At 47.8% G+C, this 20,183-nt stretch overlaps 1 protein-coding gene across 7 annotated transcripts in view; it reads right to left on the bottom strand.

Annotated features, from left to right (window-relative positions):
* Window positions 1–20,183, bottom strand: part of CCDC102A (coiled-coil domain containing 102A) — a 59,383-nt gene that overhangs the window by 23,172 nt on the left and 16,028 nt on the right. For 6 of the 7 annotated variants that reach the window (XM_087971751.1, XM_087971749.1, XM_087971748.1 and 3 more), the window contains exons 2-6: window positions 11,914–12,814; window positions 6,399–6,625; window positions 4,660–4,768; window positions 3,047–3,163; window positions 542–751 (exon numbers count right to left, since the gene is read on the bottom strand). In XM_087971751.1, coding sequence (XP_087827877.1) covers window positions 542–751; window positions 3,047–3,163; window positions 4,660–4,768; window positions 6,399–6,625; window positions 11,914–12,516 — 1,266 coding nt within the window. In that variant the 5' untranslated portion in view covers window positions 12,517–12,814. Of the gene's footprint in view, window positions 1–541; window positions 752–3,046; window positions 3,164–4,659; window positions 4,769–6,398; window positions 6,626–11,913; window positions 12,815–17,274; window positions 17,378–20,183 lie in introns of those variants that run through there. The other variant, XM_087971745.1, reaches the window with a different exon arrangement.

Here is a 20,183-nt window from a genome sequence, read left to right as displayed (position 1 = left end):
TTTCAAAGATTGTAAGTAGGTGACCAAAGTTTCTGCCATGCAAAATTCTAACTGGAGAGCATGATTGATGACTCTTGGCTATGGATGTGTCCCATTGGAGAATATGAATTATGATACACCCAGGGGGTGGAGGGAAACCAGGTCAAGGGTGACAATGAATGATATGCCTCAGAGTTGGCTACACCCAGGTAGCACCGGCATGTTTAGTCCTAATAAATTTTCTTTAAGCTTTGAAAATCTGGCTAGAGACTCATGATTTAAATGGGTGTCACTACGGAGCCTTGACAATAAGTATGAACCAGTTGTCCAACGTTTGAATTTTGATTACGTGATCATGGGGATGCTTTCAATGGTGATAAGTGTGAAAAACGGTCATAAGTCACTGTTTTCAGTGCTGTTGTAACTTTGCACGAACATTAAATGAACCGTTGTAACCCGAGGACTGCCTGTACTATCCAGAATCCAAATCAGGTTCTTGGCTTGTAAGCGTTGCCTGCATCCACCCATCCCAGGCCCCCACCAAAATTGGAACCCAACTTACCTTATTCTTCTCAAACAGCTCCGTTTGGATGGTCTTGAAATCCGTGTCAAGGGCGCAAGTGGTTTGCCTCCGTTTCCGAGCCAGGATCTCCTCCAGGTCCTCAATCTGGGCCTTCAGCTTCTTATTCTCCCGTTCCAGATTCAGCTTCTCCGTTTCCAGCCATTCTCGCTTGCCCCATTCGGCCGCGTTTTCGACCTGGAGACGCTCCATCTTTGGCATGGGGAGAAAGAGGCGGGTGTGAGGTCAGCAGCCCCATGTGACTGTGGGGCTCCTCGTGACACCCTGAAGCACATAATGAGCAGCTGCCCTTTGAGGACTATGGCCAGTCTAGAGAAAAGCAGACTGTGAGGGACATGATAGCAGGGTTCCAGTATTTGAGGAGCTGCCCCAAAGAAGAGGAGGTCAAATTATGCCCCAAAGCACCAGAAGGCAGGAAAGAAAGAATGGATGGAAACAAGTCAAGGAGAGAATCAACCTGGAATTAAGGAGGAACTTCCTAACAGGGAGGACAATTAACCAGTGGAACGGCTTGCCACCAGAAACCGTGGGTGCTCCATCACTGGAGGCTTTTAAGAAGAAACTGGATGGCCATTTGTGTCAAATTTTATAGGGGCTCCTGCTTGAGCAAAAGGTTAGACTAGAAGACCTCCAAGGTCCCTTCTAGCTCTATTCTGATGGACTTTGAACAGTTTATTCAGGAGGAAAAAAACTTTCTCTAACTAACAAATGCAATGCTTAATTGGATTAATGGCCTAAATGTTGATATATAAGAATGCTTACGAAGATAGCCATGAATCATACGGCTGCCCACAATGGCTAAATACGTACAACATTTGTGCTTGGTTGTCCCAGTTGAATTGGGCCAATATAATTGAACTATAAGATAAAGCTATGTTCTCAGCTCATGCTAATCTTGGTTAATTTTAATTAATTCAATAATGGTTAGCTTTGTGGTGCAAACAGGACAATTCTATCCCATACAAGGCTTACTTGTGGATGCGTTTTACAGAGGTAAGAGTAGATCAAGAGTGAGAGAGGAGGGGACAGCTAACATACTCTGGGAAGAAAGAAGAAACTACACTTGAATCCTGACCAAGAGTTATCCATCTATGGTCTACATCAGTGGCCCCAACCTTTGGAGCACCGGGGACCTGGAGGGGGTTTCATGGTTTCATGTGCTGCCTGCATCCCAGGGATGGGGCCTCACTTGTTTGCGTGGCCCAGTTTCCGTCATACCACCGTCGAGTGCCGGTCCATACACTGGGAGTTGTGGATCCTTGGTGTACATGATCTGTTGGCCAACTATCTCTAGCTCTGACATTTACGCAGCAAAATATCTTGCTGAAATCTGGGCTTAAAAGACCTCCAACGCTTTCCTCCTCCAAACCCCAAATCAAATTCCAAGTCAAAGGTTTAAGGTTCTAGATCAGGGGTCCCAAACCTGTGGGCTACAGCCCACTAACTGGGCCGTGGCCTAATTGGCACTGGGCCACGTGAGTGGCTGGCTGGTGGGTGCATGTCCGCATGCATGGCCCCAGCCTTGTGGTCCCACTAGTGCAAGTGTTACCACGAACATTGTAGGTGCTCCCGCACATACACCTGCCCCCTCCCCACAAAACCATCCCCTTTTCCCGCTCTCCCCTGCTCCAGGCCGCCAACCGAAAAAGGTTGGGCAATTCTGTTCTAGAGCAACACTTTGACCTCAGCTCCTAAGAATTCAGTGGCACAAGTTCTAAAGCACTAGCACCCATGGAACTCAGCAGCTGTTAAACTTCAATGGGACAAAAGGATATGTGATGACCCAAAGGGGCGTGGCACAAAGGCAACACAGTCAGGTAAGCAGTAAGAGTCCCTTCATGATCTCCAACTTTGCCCCTAATGTTCAGGTTACCTTCTGGGTGGAGAAAAACTCTCCCAGGAAATGCCTTTGACTGCAGAAAATTAAGTCCAAAACATGAGCAATACGAACTGTAATTTAAAGTCCAATCAAGCCAAACTGAAGTAATTAGTTTGGCACAGCAAGAGCAAGAATTTCAGACTTGAAGGCATGGCAAAACTCACACAGTTGGAAAGGCACCAGGAACACAGATAAGCCACGACAACGCAGGATAAAGTCACGTTTGCTCCCATCAGCCTGCCGCATACAGCCTGCCTTTCTTATCAACTGTCTTCACACCTGTGGCTAATGAAGGGAATCAGGGCCCTTTCCTCCACCGTAACTCACGCAACCCAAATTGCTCTCTTCTCTGTTCCTCCCTGCATGCCCTAGGATGAAGAGGGGGTGGACCTGGGTCTTCCTCTGAACTCCCTCTCCCTTGTTCTACCTCTCTCCTGCTCTTCCCAGCTGGACTTTGCCCTTCCCCAGCCTCCTCCACAGCCAACGGAGCCCACTCCCTGTCAGCTGTTTGGCTTGCTCCTCGGATTCAGACTCTGACAGGGGCACGACAGGACATTTAGAGGATGCCCATGAGCAAGTAGCGAATTCACTCTTCCCTTTAGCCTCACCTCTGACCGTAACTCCACCAGTTTCTTATCCATACTTGAGCGAGCCCCCAGTTCATCTTCTAGATCCTCAGAGATGCGTCCCAGCTCATCCTGGTGAATCTCCTTGAGGATGTTCAGCTGGAGAGAAAAGAAAGCATCGGTCTTGGTGGATCAGATTGGGGCATTAGAAAGTGAGGACATTCAATGTTGTGTCTGCAGCAACCGAGGCCCCGCTAGATTGCACCCACCGACTTCCAAAATAGCAGTAGCACTAGGGAGGAGAAGATAGAGGAGGGGTGGCAGAGAAGGAGAGAAGGGGAAAGAGAAGGGAAAGGAGAGGGGAAGAGGAGGAGGAAAAAAACCCAAGATACATTAAATGGGCACGTGTATGTGTCTGCCTAGTTTGAATAAGCAGAGAAGACTAATGTGCAGTTGTGTTGTGTACATGTTTCCACAGAGAAGTGGTTTCATAGGCACATTGTGGGGTCAACTGCGTCCACCTGCGCTGATATATTCAACTGAACATCACCAGTTTGAAAAATGGTCATTTTGTTGTACTTCACGACAAGATCCTTGAGCCTCTGTCATTTAGACCCCATCTCTGCCTTTATTCGCGAAGTTTCAAGACCTTGGTAACGGTCACCGACCCGTCAGCGACCATACTGTAAACCAGGGGTGTAAAACTCAATTTCATTTGAGGGCCGCATCAGGGTTATGTTTGACTGGAGAGGGCAGGGGGCTTGGGGTGGCTGTTTTTGGCCGTGGTCATGGTGGACATTTGACAAAGGCTCAAGATGCACTTTTTTCCCCCTGCTCTTCTTTCTTTCCACAGTACTCCCGGGCCTCCAGAAGCACTCTGCTGGCCTGGGGGCCTTTAGTTTGACACCCCTGCTGTAAACTATCTGTTGAAATTTGAATCCAAATTCCCAAATGTTTCCAAGGGGGTAATTTGGGGATTTGGATTCAAATCGGAGAAAGCGGAACAGGGAAATGTTGAGGTGTAAAGTCTTTGGAAACACAGAAAAGTGGCTCTGGCGAACATCTCCAGACTGGATGTTAGTCTAGGTTTAGACACGTGTTTCTCAAACGTGTCCACTCAAAGATGTGTGACCTTCAACTCCTCAAATTCCCAAGCCAGCAAGCTTACTGGGGGGATTCTGGGAGTTGAAGTCCACACATAGTCAACAGTGGTGGAATTAATTTTTTTTACTACCAGTTCTGTGGGCGTGGCTTGGTGGGTGTGGCTTGGTGGGAGTGGCAGGGGAAAATTACTGCAACATCCCCATTCCCTGCCCACCCCACTAACCTGCTTTCCAGCTCTGTTCTCCTGTGCAGGGCAACAAAGAAGATCCAGCCAATCAGCTGGGACTCAGAAGGCAGAGAAGAGATGGGGGCGGGGCTAGTCAGAGGTGAGATTGGCCGGTTCTCTCAACTACTCCAAATTTCCGCTACCGGTTCTCCAGAACTGGTCAGAACCGGCTGAATACCCACCTCTGATCATCAAGTGGCCAAGGCTGAGAAACAGTGGTTCAGATCAAAACTGATTTGGCACCCCAACTTTGCAGCATGGGCCCACGCAAGAACACCTGGCTTTGTCCAATGGCATTTGGTTCAAAAGGTGAAGGGAAGCTCACCTGCTTCAGCACCTCCTGCTTATTCTTGTTCAGCTCCTCATACTTGATCTTCCACTGGCTCAGTTCCCCTTCCAGCTTCTCAATGTTCTTGCTTAGGGACAGCTTGTCCCTGAGAGAGGCAAGACAACAGCAAGGCTGAGAAACTGCCTGAAGGCAACAGAGCTCTCTCTGCAGAAGCTCCCCATCTGTTGCTCCTGTGGTGGAATGTAGTCTGGATTCCCAGGAGGGAAGAGGCAGAGGAGCTTGGAAAGTTCGTTAGGCAGGAAGAGGATTAAAAGGGTCTTCCCAAGCTATTAAGAGCCATGGTGGCATAGTGGTTAGAGTACAGTACTGGCTGCCTGCAATTTGGCAGTTTGGATCTCATCAGGCTCAGCCTTCCATCCTTCTGGGGTGGGTAAAATGAGGACCCAGATTGTTGGGGAAATATGCTGACCAGTGGGGGGGGGGCTCAAAATGTTTTACTACTGGTTCTATGGGCGTGGCTTGGTGGGTGGCCATGTGGACATGGGTGGACATGGCTTTTATTTTTTTGCTTTTTTGCAGCCACCCACCCACCCATTTTTGGGGGCCTTCTGGGCCTCAGGCGAGCCTCCTGGGGGGGGGGGCGTTTTTGCTCCCAGAAGTCTCCCCTGGGCCTCAGCAAGAGGAATCCTGGCATAGCTGATTGTATCAAGAGCTGATTGTCGGAAGGGAAAGAAAAAGAAATACCTTAAGGGCCGTGTCAGGCAGGCAGGGTGAGCGAGCATCGGGTGGGCGGGGCAAGCGAGCCAGCGATGACTGGGTGACCAGGTTGGGGGCATGGCCAGCCAGAACTTACTACTGATTCGGCGATCCATGCCAAATCCTTGCTCCCGGTTCGCTTGAACCGGTGTGAACCGGCTGAAAACCACCACTGATGCTGACTATATAAACTGCATAGAGAGGGCTGTAAAGCACCGTGAAGAAGTATATAAATCTAAGTGCGATTGCTATTCTCAGAGTATATTTATACTTGTTCACATACGGGTAGTTTCGACTTATGACCACAATTGAGCCCAACAATGCTGTTGCTAAGGGAGACAATTGTTAAGTGAGATTTGTCCCATTTTTTTTTTAACCTTTCTGGCCATGATTCTTAAAAGAATCACTGCAGCTGTGAAGTTAGTAACACAGTTGTTTAGTGAATCTGACTCCCCCATTGAGTTTGCTTGTCAGAAGGTCACAAAAAGGGATCACGTGACCCCAGGACCCGGCAATCGTCATAAATATGAACCAGTTGCCAGGCGCCTGAATTTTGATTATGTGAACATGGGGATGCTACAATGGTCAAAACTGTGAAAACTGGTGAAACGTCACTTTTTTCAATGACATTGTAACTTTGAACAATCACTAAATGAACGGACTATTTATATTTAAAGTTATTCAGATAACTGCTTTAAGTCTGGCAAGATTCTGTCTGTAGGCGAACAACAATAAAGGAAACTACTCAGAAGTAACTCCCTGTGTTATTCTTGGTTCTTGTACCTGACATCAATCATGCAGACAAGCAACTATCTGCATAACTCTTAGTTATACTCTGTGAACTATTAAGGAGGATCCTCCTGTTTCGTCTTCCTGCCTACCAGACATTCCAAGTTCTGCAAGTTCTTTGTCCTCTGGGAAGGAGCCCCTCCCTCCTGGGAATCCAGACTACATTCCACCACAACTCCTGTAGGAACCCTGTGGTGGAGGAAGGGGAGCTGTCAGAAAGTGGCACTCACTCCCTTTCTTTGAGGAGCACTTTCTGAGACTCATCCAGGCGTAGCTTCAGGGCGGTGATCTTGGTGGCATCCTCCTCAATGGCCGAGACATCTTCCCAAAGCAGCCGATTCCTCTCTTGACGAGTGAAGGACGAACGGACGCTAACTGAGCTCCGTTGGTCCCAGCATTCACCTTCCTCCTGCTTGTTCTTCAGGAAGTTCTCCATCAGCTCAAACTCCTGCAGGGACTGAGAACGACAAATGGCCAAAGTCAGGGGAGAAATAAAGGCCTTTAAGGAGTTTGGCAGCAGACTGAAGGAATCAACCCTACATTCATTCTTCAACCGAACAGGAAAATCACCCTTTGGGTGCATTAAGGTACAATTGGGAAACTCAACCTGCCATTTATACAAAGAGCGCTACAAGATCATGCTAAAGCTAAGCAAATTCAGCAGCAAAATAGCAAATTTTAGATGGGTGGTTTTAAATCTGTTTTTAAACATTTAAGCATCAAGCTTAAGCATCACGCATCATGATTTTTGATGTTCAGAAGACCTTAACCCAGTGTTTCTCAACCTGGGCTACTTTAAGATGTGTGAACTTCAACTCCCAGAAACTCCCCAGCCAGCAAGAATTGTGGACTTCAACTCCCAGAATTCCTCATTTGACTGGCTGGGGAATTCTGGGAGTTGAAGTCCACAAGTCTTAGTTGCGCAATTTGGAGACCTCTGCCCTAAGAACTTTAAAGGTGGATGACCAATGGTTTGAATTGGACTTGGAAGCAAAGGGGGCAGCCAGCGCAACTCACTTAACAGCCTATCATGCCAGTTCAGCCTGGATTAAATCTCAAAACTCCCATCTTTGGGTTGATAGAGCAGATGAAGGCCACAATTGTCATCCACACATTGTGGCAGATGATGTAGCAAAGCAAACCAGAGGAAACCCATATGAGAGTTGCGGGCAGGAATGTTCGGGAGATGGCAAGTTCATTGCCAATGTTCCATTTTATTGTACGGAGGATCACCAGGATCAGGTCAGTGATCCAGAATAACCTGCCAGATTGCCCTTGGGTGATCTTTTGTGTGAATCGAACAGCAAATGAAGATGAATGAGCCAGCCATTCAAACGGGATGGCATCTCTCTGCCCACTTAACTTGAACCCCAGAGAGCCAAATCCATGCAAAACCATTGCATCATCCCTTAGCATGGGAACCGGGAGGAATTTTTCAAATTGTAACTACTTTGGGGACAATTAATTCTTCATTACCCTATATTCTGTAAATGCAAACACACACGTCTTAGCAATCAGTTCACATCAGCCTCTGCCTTTGGGCCCAGCAGTTTTCTTTTGATGTTCATCAGCTGCTTTCATGAGAGCCAACAATTCTCTTTCAGCCAGAAAAAATGTTTCATTACTGGCAAGCTGCCCACCCCAGAGACAATCTCAGCGGAATGTGTCTGTTGCATTGTAATAAGCCCTGTTGTTCTTTCAAGTATCTATAGTTCCTTCTTTCTTTTTAGAAAACGGAAAAAAAACAACCCACAAACAAACCAAAAACCAAAAACCAGCACCAAGGAGATCCAGAAGCAGGATAAATCCATGGCAGGATTCTGAGGTTCACAGATGAGAAAGAGAGAGAAAGAGAGGGAGGGAGAAAGAGAGAGAGAGGGAGGGAGGGAGGGAGAGAGAGGGAGGGAGGGAGAGAGAGAGAGAGAGAGAGAGAGGGAGGGGAGGGAGGGAGGAGAGAGAGAGAGGAGGGAGGGAGAGGGAGGGAGGGAGAGAGAGAGAGAGAGAGAGAGAGAGAGTGCGTAAAACCATTTCAATTTTGTGAAAATGTGAAGTTTTCAGAGCTCCCCAACAGTCGTCTTTTCTTTGGCTGCTTTATCCCAGGAAATCAAATCAAACAGGAATAGTGGCTGAACTGCAGAAGGTGAGAAAATTCTGGCTTTACAAATAAGCAGCAAAGCTGCGTGTTTGATAGAGGTGGGTTTGCACAAAAGGGCAGTGAAAACTAGAGGTGACATTCACACAACAGAAAAGCTTGATGGTTATTAAGGGTTTTTTTTTTTTATTTGAAAGGTAGGAATCCATCTGATTTTATTAATGGTCACTCTACAGGCAGTCCTTGGCTTATGGCTGGCTGGGGAATTCTGAGAGCTGAAGTCCACACGTCTTAAAGTTGTCAAGGTTGGACGCCTTTTCCGCCGCTGTAAATGTTGGGATGGGGGTGCGGGAATGTTTTTCTGGGGTTGCTCCATAACTGAAATAAAAAAGGAATCAAATGCATCCTACAGGAATAATGGCTTGATTCATATCCGGCAGTACAGCACTATCAACCGTTGCATTTTAGTCACGATCTGCTGAACAAGCCACACTTGGCTGGATTTGCATATAACATTACATGATAAACCATGCCTTATGAACCATAATTGCCAAATTGAGGCATGGCACCAAGCCAAAACTAAACCAGCCACATTCTGGCACAGCATCATAGGTGCACAACATTGATTATAATGGTTTGGGATGAAAGGGCGCTCGGAGTCACCGGAGGGCAAGTCTAAACTCTGGCATATGCACCAAGTACGCACAAGATTTGGCATTTCCCTATCTCAGATTAGAATGAACACCGTCCAATGAGATACCATGAGTTGCCCTTACTCAGGGACTGTGGCTATTAGCATGTTTTAGCTGCTCCCTATCTACAGATAGGGACACGGTGGCTCAGAGGCTAAGACGCTGAGCTTGTCAATCAGAAAGGTCGGCAGTTCGGCGGTTCGAATCCCTAGCACTGCATAATGGAGTGAGTTCCTGTTCCTTGTCCCAGCTTCTGCCAACCTGAGCAGTTCAAAAGCATGTAAAAAAAAATGCAAGTAGAAAAATAGGGATCCCTTTGGTGGGAAGGGAACAGTGTTCCATGCGCCTTCGAAGGCATTGAGTCATGCCAGCCACATGACCATGGAGACGTCTCTGGACAGCGCTGGCTCTTCAGCTTTGTAACAGAGATGAACACTACCCCCTAGAGCCGGAAGCGACTAGCATGCATCTGCGAGGGGAACCTTTACCTTTACCTATAGGTAGTCCTTGACTTACATCCACAATTGAGCCCAAATTTTCTGCTGCTAAGCGAGACGGTTGTTAAATGAGCTTTGCTCCATATTTACAACCTTTCTCACAGCAGTTGTTATGGGAATCGCTGCAGTTGTTAAGTTGGTCGCACGGTTGTTAAGTGAATTGGGCTTCCCCCTTGAAATGGCTTGTCGGGAAGTCTCAAAAGGTGATCACGTAACCCTGGGACATGGCAACCGTCATAAATAGGAGCCAGTTGCCAAGCATCTGAATTTTGATCATGTGACCATGGGGATGCCCCAACGTAAGTGTGAAAAACGGCCATAAGTCCCAATGGTGGGTTCAATTTTTTTTTACTACTGGTTCGGTAGGCGTGGCTTGGTGGGCGTGGCAGGGGAAGGTTACTGCAAAATCCCCATTCCCTCCCCACCCCGCTAGCCTGCTTTCCAGCTCCGTTCTCCTGTGCAGGGCAACCAAAGAAGACCCAGCCGATCAGCTGGGACTCAATGGGAGGCAAAGAAGAGACGGGGTTGGCAGGGCCAGTCAGAGGTGGGATTTGCTGGTACTCTGAACTACTCAAAATTTCCGCTACTGGTTCTCCAGAACTGGTCAGAACCTGCTGAATACCACCTCTGCATAAGTCGTTTTTTTCAATGTCATTGTAACTTCAAATGATCACTAAGTGAATGTTTGTAAGTCGAGGAAGCTCTGTATTATGACAATTCAAAATTTGTCAAAATCTCCCTGCCAAGATGGTAGAAACGGAGGCCTTGAAAAGTGAACAGAACAGAATAATAGAGTTGGAAGGGACCTTGGAGGTCTTCTAGTCCAACCCCCTGACCAAGGAGGAGGCCCTATACCACTCTGGACAAATGGCTGCCCACTCTCTTCTTAAAACCCTCCAGTGTTGTTGAACTCACAACTTAACGCTTTGCAAGATGTGAGGGGTATATGCAGAGGTGGGTATTCAGCAGGTTCTGAGAAGTTCTGGAGAACCGGGAGTGGAACTTTTGAGCAGTTCGGAGAACCGGCCAATCCCACCTCTGACTGGGCCCGCCAACCCCATCTCTTCTCTGCCTCCCATTGAGTCCCAGCTGATCGGCTGGGTCTTCTTTGGTAGCCCTGCACAGGAGAACGGAGCTGGAAAGCAGGTTAATGGGGTGGGGAGGGAATAGGGAGTTTGCAGTAACCTTCCCCTGCCACGCCCACCAAGACACACCCACAGAACTGCTAGTAAAAAATTTTGAATCCCACCACTGGGTATATGTGGGCATGGTTTGGTGAGCATGGCTTGATGGGTGTGATGTGGCTTGGTAGGCATTGCTTGGTGGGCATGGCAGGGGAAGGATACTGTAAAATCCCATTCCCTCCCCACCCCACTAGCCTGCTTTCCAGCTCCGTTCTCCTGTGCAGGGCAATCAAAGAAGGCCCAGCCGATCAGCTGGGACTCAATGCGAGGCAGAGAATAGATGGGGTTGACGGGGCCAGTCAGAGGTGGGATTGGCCGGTTCTCCAAACTACTCAAAATTTCCGCTATCCATTCTCCAGAACTGGTCAGAACCGGCTGAATCCCACCTCTGGTATATGCCAATAAATTTGTTCAATAAATAATAAGTCTAGCTGTGGAAAACTTGACATTATGCCCCACCTAATTTATTGTGATAAACCAATTAAATGATTTGGGGGCCGGTGAGAGAGGAAAACCACCTACAGTCCAGGGCTTCCCACCCCTCTTATGGCTCAGCCAAAGCGAACCGAAATGATACCAATGAAGCCAACAGAGTCACTGATCAGATGTCGGAGAGCCACCCCTCCCCCAATTGGGAGGAGGATTCAAGCAAGGAATCAGCCCTGATTGGCTTCCTAAACACAAGAGGTATGAACTCACCTGGATGCCCCAGAGCCTTACCTGGTCATTCCCAGGCGAAAGCTGACAAATCTGGGGAGATTCCTGTACGGGGTGTTTATTTAAAGGGTGTTCGTCCCAAATTGTATAACTAAAAATCTGTAGGGATTCTCATGAGACAACCATGACCTGGAGGACTGAGAATCTCTACAGACTTTTAGCTAGATACAATTTGGGATGGACACCCTTGGAATGGTGTGGGATTAAGGAATGGATTTCCAGAGGAAAAATTGCAGACAACAGGAACCATTTGCACCACTCAGGTGACCCTGAGGATACAGATAAACCTCCAGGTGGCCTCAACAACCCTCTAAAAGGATGCAAATGACCAGCTGTCTGCAAGGGATATAAATCCTTCCATTCCCCACCATCCAGTCAGAAGCTTCTTGGATGAGAAGCGAAGCATCTTCAAAAGCAAAAACAAGAAAGTCCAGTTGTCTCCTGAAAAAGACCCCCTTTGAGGTCAGTGTTGCAGGGGGAGACTGTAGAACCCATGTGTTAACAGAGTCCATGTTGCAAAAAAAAAAAAAAAAAGATTGTGGCTTCACCTTTCCCTCCCTCACCTTATTTTTCACCTCCTTCTCAGAGCCTACGTCTCGCACCGGCTCCTGTTCCGGGGAAGCCTCGCTCTCCTTCTCGGAGACAATGCGGTTGTCCATCTCTTTCTCCTTCTCTCCTTCCTTGTCTTCTCCTTTCAGGCGGGCAACTTCCTTGCCCAGCTGCTGGTTCTCGTTGAGGGCCTCCTGTTTCTCCCGCTTCAGTCCAGTCAGTTCCTTGCTCAAGGTCTCCAGCTTCTGACGCAGCTGACGCACCTCCTCCCGTGCCTTGTTACGCTCTGCGCGGACTTTGCTCCACTTCTCCCGCCAGTTGGCGGTGCAGTCGGACCACCAGCGCATGGTTTTCTCCATCTGGGCGGCTCGGGCCCGGGCTTCTTCAAGCTCTCGCAGACGCAACTCTTCACGGCTCTCCCAGTCGCTGTCGTGGCAGGTGGAATTCAACAGAGGCAGCTGTGGTGGGCCGGGGGAAGGAGTGCCACTCTTCGGGGTAGGAGACATGGAGTCAGACAAGCTCATCCTTTCAGGCTGCGGGCTCCCAAGGATGCTGAGTAAGCTCCTCTTGGAGAGCCGAGGAGAATCAGCCAGGTGAGAGTTGGCACCGTGGCTCATTTTGCTACAGGTGGTGGAAACATCTCCTGTCAACAGGCGGGTGATGAAGGTGTCCACACTGCCATGAGGTCCCCAGTGGTTTGCTCCAAGGAATCCCTCTGGTGTCAGAGGTCTTGTAGCCTTCTTTCCAGAATTGCCCTGGATGGGAGCAGGAGTTTCAAGCAGAAGACAGGAGATGTTGCAACTTCAAGGAAGGAGATGCTCCCTGGAAGTCTCAGGATGGCCTCCTGTTCCAAACTTCCTTCCAGCAACCTGCCTTAACAGATCACAGTTATCATGGCAACTGGAGAATGCATACCTGAAAATAAGAGAGGAAGAAAACTTGAATTATCCCGGATGGGTTTTGCAGACTTTTAGAGAGTATCGTTTGAGAACTGCGTTGGGCATCCAACATCTGGCAGCCAATGGAAACTGGGGATAAGGAATGTGGGGGCCCACAGATGTTGTTCAACCTCAACTTTCAGCATCCCTTCCTGTGGCCCAGCCAGCTGAGCCTTGTGATTCTTTGTGATCCAGGAATGCCAAGATGGCTACCAGTTCCTCAACCCTGATTAAGACTTGCTATCTAGTGATCTGTCTTGCATTCACTCAGCTTCCCAGAACTCCTGAGGGACCTGAGAAAGACTCTCCCACAAATTGAAAGCTGATCAATTCTTCCTCCTCCTTAAATGAAGTCAAGCAGCTCCGTCTGTTTTGGCAACACACCCCGACGAAGGAGCTGGTAGCATCAGCAACAGCAGCCGCTGAATATGCAGTGACCTCATGCCATTTTTCCACTCAACTTGGACCTACGCCCAGAAACTGTAGGAAGAAGATTTCTCAGAAGTGGAAGGATTTTTTTTTTGTTTTTTGTTTAAAAGGAAATCTAAGAAAAGAACAAAACAAGGGAGACAATAATTGCATCCAGCTTTATATAAACAGAGAATAATGCAAGGGAGAAAACGGGTGGCGAGTCAATGGAGCAGAGTCCACCCAAAAGGTAAACTTTTCAGGTGGTCACAATTTTCTACACCTTCTCACACCTGCAGAAGGCAGGCATCCCCCCACTCCTGGTACATGACCCCCAAACAGGGATGGGGGTTCTACCGGTACAGACCGGTTTTATAGAACCGGTTGTTACAATTCTGCGCAGTTCGGGGAACCGGCAAATTGCACCACTGGCTGGCCCCGCCCATCCCCCTCCGCCCTGCCCCTCACTGCCCACACAAACAGCTGGTGGGCCGCAGGGTGGGGACTCAAGTAGATGTTTTTCAATGGTTGGAAGAGATCCAGAAAAAGCCTCCTTCACCTTCAGAATGGGAACGTTTTGTGGGGGGAAGCCACATAGGGAGAGCATGCCTACAATCTTGTTCATAGAATATAGAAGGCTGCAAAGGACTTCTTGGAGATCTTCTAGTCTAACCTTCTGCCCAAGGCAGGAGATCTTACACCAGCTGGTCAAATGGTTGCCCAGTCTATTTTTGAAAACCTCGAGTGGTAAAGCACCCACAACTCTGGGAGACAAGTATTGATTAATTGCTCTCACAATCAGGAAATTTCTCCTTATTTAATTTCTTTTTAACTTACTGCACCTCTGTAGGGTTTGCCACTTGCACAGGGGCAGAGAGGACAGCACTCCAGAGGGTGAACGTCATTGCTCAGAGGATCATGGGTTGCCCTCTTCTCTCTTTGGAAGAGCTTCATAGCTCCCGCTGCCTTAAGAAAGTTCAAAACATCCTCAAAGATCCATCTCATCCTGGGAACCCCCTTTTTTTGAACTATTACCTTCTGGCAGACAGTACAGAATAATAAAAACAAGCACAAATAGGCTGAAAAACAGCTTCTATCCCAGGGCAGGAGCTCTGTTGAATTCTGCTGTATATAGTGCAGTGTTGGCGGTTTTCTGTTCAATGTGTGGAGGGTGAAGGATGCGTGTTTGTGTTTATTTTCATGGTCATGATGTGCACTGAAGATGGTGTTTGATTTCGCTGTACGAGGTGCAAGGACACTAAAGTAAACTAACTAACTAACTAACTTATTTCCAGGTTGGATCTTTCTCCGAACCAGCTGACACCCACTGCTTCTTGTCCTGCCTTCAGGTGCTTTGGAGAACAAGTCAACCCTCTCTTCTCTGTGACAGCCACTCAAGCCCTGGGAGACAATTATCATGTCCCACTAATCCTTCAGGAGCTACTGATTGAATTTCTCTGACAGCTACAGTCTATTTACATAGTTTTTTTTTTAAACTCCAAATCCTACCAATTCTGGGAGCTTTGCACCATAAAAAAACAACAACACCTAGAAATCCGTGTGCATAAAAACTATCAAGCAAACAATCCCTCCCTTCCAAAATTTTACAGGGTTTACCAACATTCTACCCCGAGCCTGGGAAGATAACCAGGTTTCCAAGGCCTTCTGGAAGATTATCAGGGCGAGGGCCATTTAGATCTTGGAGTTACCCTTCCAGAGAAGGTTCCAAGTTGCCCCCAGATATTGTTTAATCCACTGCTTTTCAACCTTGGCAACTTTAAGATGGGTGGACTTCAATTCCCAGGATTCTTCAGTCAGCCTTGCTGGAGAAGGCTGGGAGTTGAAATCCACCAGAGATAAGAATATAATGCCCGCCACTACACCACAGAGCAGAGGTCTCCAAACTTGGCAACTTTAAGACTTGTGGACTTCAGCTCCCAGAATTCCTCAGCCAGCAACAATTATAAGATATTCTTATCTCTGATAGATTTCAACTCCCAGCCTTCCCCAGCAAAGCTGGCTGAGGAATTCTGGGAGTTGAAGTCCACAAGTCTTAAAGTTGCCAAGGTTGGAGACCCCTGCCATAGAGTGATAATAGGTGATAATCAGCATCCTGAAGCTTCATGCTGACCATGAAGATGAGCATGCAGCAGCCTGCCTGTTACTGACTGGGATGCCAGATTCTGGACCAGCTGTAGCTTCTGAGTAGTCTTCAAGGGCAGTCCTGTGTAGAATATGTAGCAGTGGTCAAGTCGTGAGATGTCTAGCACATTAATCTGAAGGTCCTCCTGATGCAAGAATGGTCATAACAAGCGCACAAGGTTGTTTTCTGCTAAAGTGGTCCTAATCATTGCTGCTTTTCAAGCAGGATCTTTGAGTCCAGGAGGACCCTCAGATGGAATAGAACAGGGGTCGCCAACTTTTTGGACCTCAGGGACCACCAAACTCATATTTTTAAATCCTGGCGACCACTAACCGGTTCTGTGGGCATGGTCTAATTTGTGGGTGTGGCTTGGTGGTCAAGTGACTGGCTGGGTATGGCTTGTATGTAAATATTATAAATATTTATATAAATACTGATTTTGTTATAAAAAAGAGAGCAACTTTTACCCAAAATCAGGCAAAGCAGGCAGGCAGATTGAATTGCTCACAGAATCACAACTTCACTTAGAGATCTGTGTTTCTGCCATCAGCTACCTGAGTCTGCACTGCTTCAGTCCTAAGGAAGGTTCGGCTCTGCTTTTAAGCAGAGCTGAAGATCTAAAGACTAGCTAGAAAGCAAGAAATCCAACCATTTCCTGCTTCCTAGCCAACCTAAATCTTCCGGCACAGCAGAACAGCTGATGGTCGAAAAAAGGAAAAATAGCAATTTAGCAGGCAAGTTTGCCAGATAAGGAGTGAGTGGCGGGGAGGGTTCCCGTGGGCCATGTGGGCGGCACAGCCTTGTGTTTCTGTGCAGCCTGGATTAATTGCTTTGGGGGTGTGTGTGCTCTAGGGGTGACATTTCTCTGTGGACCAGCAAAATTTTCTCGTGGACCACCAGTGGGACGCGGCCCACTGGTTGGCAACCGCTGGAATACAAGACCACTGAGTGGGGTAGTCTCGATGAACCACAAAGCTCCTACAAAGCAAGGGGAAAACACAAGAATTGGAGAAAATGGAGGGAAAAGCATTCCCACCGAGCGCTTTGAGTTGACACCCTCCAGAGGGCTTAGATTTCAAGCCCCATCATCCCCAGCCAGGACAATGCAATTGATGAAGAACCCAAGAGAGTAATGGGCCTTAGGATTTTTGAGTGGGGACAACATAAAGTGTATATGACACCCAACAGGATGGTCTTTTGCTGTTGTTAGTTGCGAAGTCATGTCCGAAAATGGTTTTACTGACAGAATTTAACTATTGCTAGAAAAAGAGGGGGGGGCTGAGAAAAGGATGAAGGTGGGCGCATGCAGAAAAAAAGAAAAAAGAAGGAATGAGAAAAGCAATGGCCCCCTCCACTACACTGAAGAGTAGGGGTAACCAACTGAGTTGGAAAAAAGTGTAGGGAAGAGCAATTAAGATTATGAAGGGCTTGGAAACGAAAACATATCAAGACTGGTTGCAGGGATTGGGCCTGGCTAGTGACGAGTCTAAAGAAAAGAAGAATTAGGGGTGACGTGACAGCAGGATTCCAGTATTTGAGGGGCTGCCCCAAATAAGAGGGGCTCAGTTTATTTTACAAAGCCCCAGAGGGCAGGACAAGAAACAAGGGATGGAAACCAATCAAGGAGAGAAGCAACCTGCAATTGAGGAGAAACTTCCCACCAGGGAGGACAATCAACCAGTGGAACCAGTTGTGGGTGCTCCATCATTGGAGGTTTCTGAGAAAAGACCTGTCTGAAATGGCATAGGGTCTCCTGCTTGAGCAAGGGGTTGGACTAGTGGACCTCCAAGATCCCTTCCAGCTCTACTCTGATTGAAAGAAGCCGAGATCCCAACTGTCGACGCTTCTTTAGCCTCTGCAGGCATTCGGAAGGTGTGCCAACTTACCCGTCGCCTGGGACTTGCAACTGGAGGTTACACAACATCCTGGTCGTTCATCTTTTCACCAGGGTTGCTTGCTGCTCACATGTGCAGAGGCTGCCTGCTCAACCTTCCAGAGGGGGGGACTGGCTCCCAGCCAGGGGAGGGGCTGGGCCTCTGCCTGCCCGCCCGCCCTCCTCTCTTTCTCACGCTCTCAGCTTCGATGGCTCCAGACGCTTGGCTGCTTCAAGGCCCCTTTGCTGCCTCTCGTAGGACGCCTGCCTTGCGTTTATTTCCACCCACAGAGGCCAAAAAAAAAAAACCCCATCTGGAGACTTTTCTAGGCACTTTCCCCAAATTCTTTGGCTGCCTCTTGCTTTGCCTCTCTCCGGAGCCAAAAAATCCAACTGCTCTCCATATGGTTAAGACACGAGTCGCTATAGGCAAATGCCTTGTAAGTAGGAAAGTACTTGGGCAAATGGTTACCAGGAGGCCCCAAATCACGCATCTTCAACATCCTACTTGGCCACATCTCCTACGGATGGCGTTCGGAGTGGCCTGGCCCTTTCTCAACAATTTGGACCTGGAGTGAAATTCCTGACTTCCAGCCTGAGCCCAAAGTTGCATAAAGTTGTGAAATGAATAGGTGCAACAGGCTCTGCCTCAATTAAAAATCCTTAAAGTGGGATGAACAGGAATTTAGGACCGCTCCGGATCTCACCTGGAAAATCCATTAGACAAGAATCTGTCTGAAGCAGCCATAAAGGCCAAAAAGCCACAAAGGCCGGATTCAGTGGAGGGTGTGTGTGAAGCAGTCAGAAGCCAACCCCCCAAACTGCTTTTCTAAGTGGCACAACCGTACCATTCTTTGCAGTTCATTAAAGCAACCGCCTCATTTCCTGGGATCCAGCAGCTGCTCTATATGCAACTGCTTATTCACCGTGAGGACTGTTCTGTTCACTGTCATGAAATAGCTGGGATCGATCATAATTTTGCATTCCCCAAAGATCCTGCCAGCTCCAAAGACCTTCCTCTCCCAAAGGGAAGCAGATAGGGCTGGCCCGTGCCATGTGCCCTGAATAGAGAGCTGTGGCCACCTGCTGTTTTTCTCTTCCAAATATACATCGATGGGGCTGGAGACAGTCTTAGGAATCAAGATGATTCACATCGCTTTGCTTTGCAGCATACCGGCTTTTCGCACACTTATTTTTAACTAAGCAGATTCTTCAGAAATAAACTGCAGAGTCAAAGAGAGAGAGAGAGTGTGTGAGACAGATGCCAAGAAAAGGATGGACCAGCCCAGTAAGATCCACGGGGAATTTGGTTGCTCTTTTGCGGTCTGGAGTCCCTGCCCTCAAGTCACTCAAGCCCTGGTTATCTCACGTCTAGACTATTGCAATCTGCTTGACATGGGGCTGCCCTTGAAGAGAAAGACTAGGGGTGACATGATAGTAGTGTTTCGATATCTCAGGGGCTGCCCCAAAGAAGAGGGAGTCAAGCTATTCTCCAAAGCACCAGAATGCAGGACAAGAAGCAACGGATGGAAACTAATCAAGGAGAGAAGCAACTTAGAACTAAGGAGAAATTTCCTGATAGTGAAAGCAACTAAATTGGTGGAACCACTTGCCTCCAGAAACTGTGGGTGTTCCAACACTGGAGACTTTTAAGAAGAGATTAGGCAGCCATTTGTCCAGAATGGTATAAGGTCTTCTGCTTGAGCAGAGAGTTGGACTAGAAGACCTCCAAGGTCCCTTCCAACTCTGTTATTCTAAAGCATTCAGAAGCAGGGGCAGTTCTTGGCAGCCTCAGGTTGACCCCTGCTACCCCGCTATTCCAGAAGCTGCTGCCAGTCTGCTTTTGGTTTCAGTTCAAGATGTTGGTTATCACCTTTGAAGCCCCTTCATGGCATGAGGCCAGGCTAGCTATGGAACCACCTCTCATTCCAACGGGATTGGCCCACCCTATCTGTGCCCCCAGAGGAGGCTTGTTGCAGAGCCCATTGATCAAGGAATTTCAGCTGGTGGGGTCTAAGAGAAGAACCTTTTCTGCTCTGGCTCCTTCTCTTTGGAACATCATAGCCATCTTCTCCCCCCACATAAGATCTGCACCCACCTGCCTGAAGACCTGGACCTGCAATTGGCCTGGTGCCCCAACGGGGGTGCATCACTCTGGAGGTGGCTATCAATTAAGAGACGAGCCCCCTCTTTTCTTTCTGTGTATTTCATGCTCTCTTCCTCCCCATCTTTCAACTGTAAACTGTTACTGTTATTTAATCTTTTATTCCTTTGATGGTTACTGGCTTTTAATGTTTGTAAGCCATCCAGAGTCACCTTGAGATGAAATGGGTGTAACATCAATCTAACAACTAGCTAACTAACTGACTCAGTATAAGAACTGGATAATAGGCACACAACAGTTGGAAATGCCAAAAAGTGTTGGAAAGATTGAAAAACTCAGCGTCTTACCTGTGGTTGGTACCTTTGAGAAGGCAGAAGTGATGGAAAGAGGAGGGCTTGGGCGCCAAAACAAAAAAAGAGGTTGAGATTTTGGAAAAAGTTCAGAGAAGAGCAACTAAGATCATCAATGGCCTGGAGACTAAACCATATGAAGAAAGGCTACAGGGTTTGGATTTGGCTAAGTCTAGAGAAAACAAGAATTAGGGGTCACATGATAGCAGCATTCCAGTATTTGAGGGGCTGCCACAAAGAAGAGGAAGGGGTCAGCTTATTCTCCAAAGCATCGCAGGGCAGGACAAGAAACCATGGATGGAAACTGATCAAGGAGAGAAGCAACCTAGAACTAAGGAGAAACTTCATGAAAGTGAGAACAATTAACCAGTGAAACAACTTCCCTCCGGAAGTTATGGGAGCTCCATCACTGGAGATTTTAAGAAAAGATTAGACAGCCATTTGTCTGAAATCATATAGGGTCTCCTG

The sequence above is a fragment of the Notechis scutatus genome, chromosome 9, assembly GCF_049901735.1.
Source record: "Notechis scutatus isolate UNSWTSFEM ecotype Mainland chromosome 9, rNotScu1.2, whole genome shotgun sequence".
NCBI classification, from domain to species: Eukaryota; Metazoa; Chordata; class Lepidosauria; order Squamata; family Elapidae; genus Notechis; species Notechis scutatus.
This window is presented reverse-complemented; position numbering and strand designations above follow the sequence as displayed.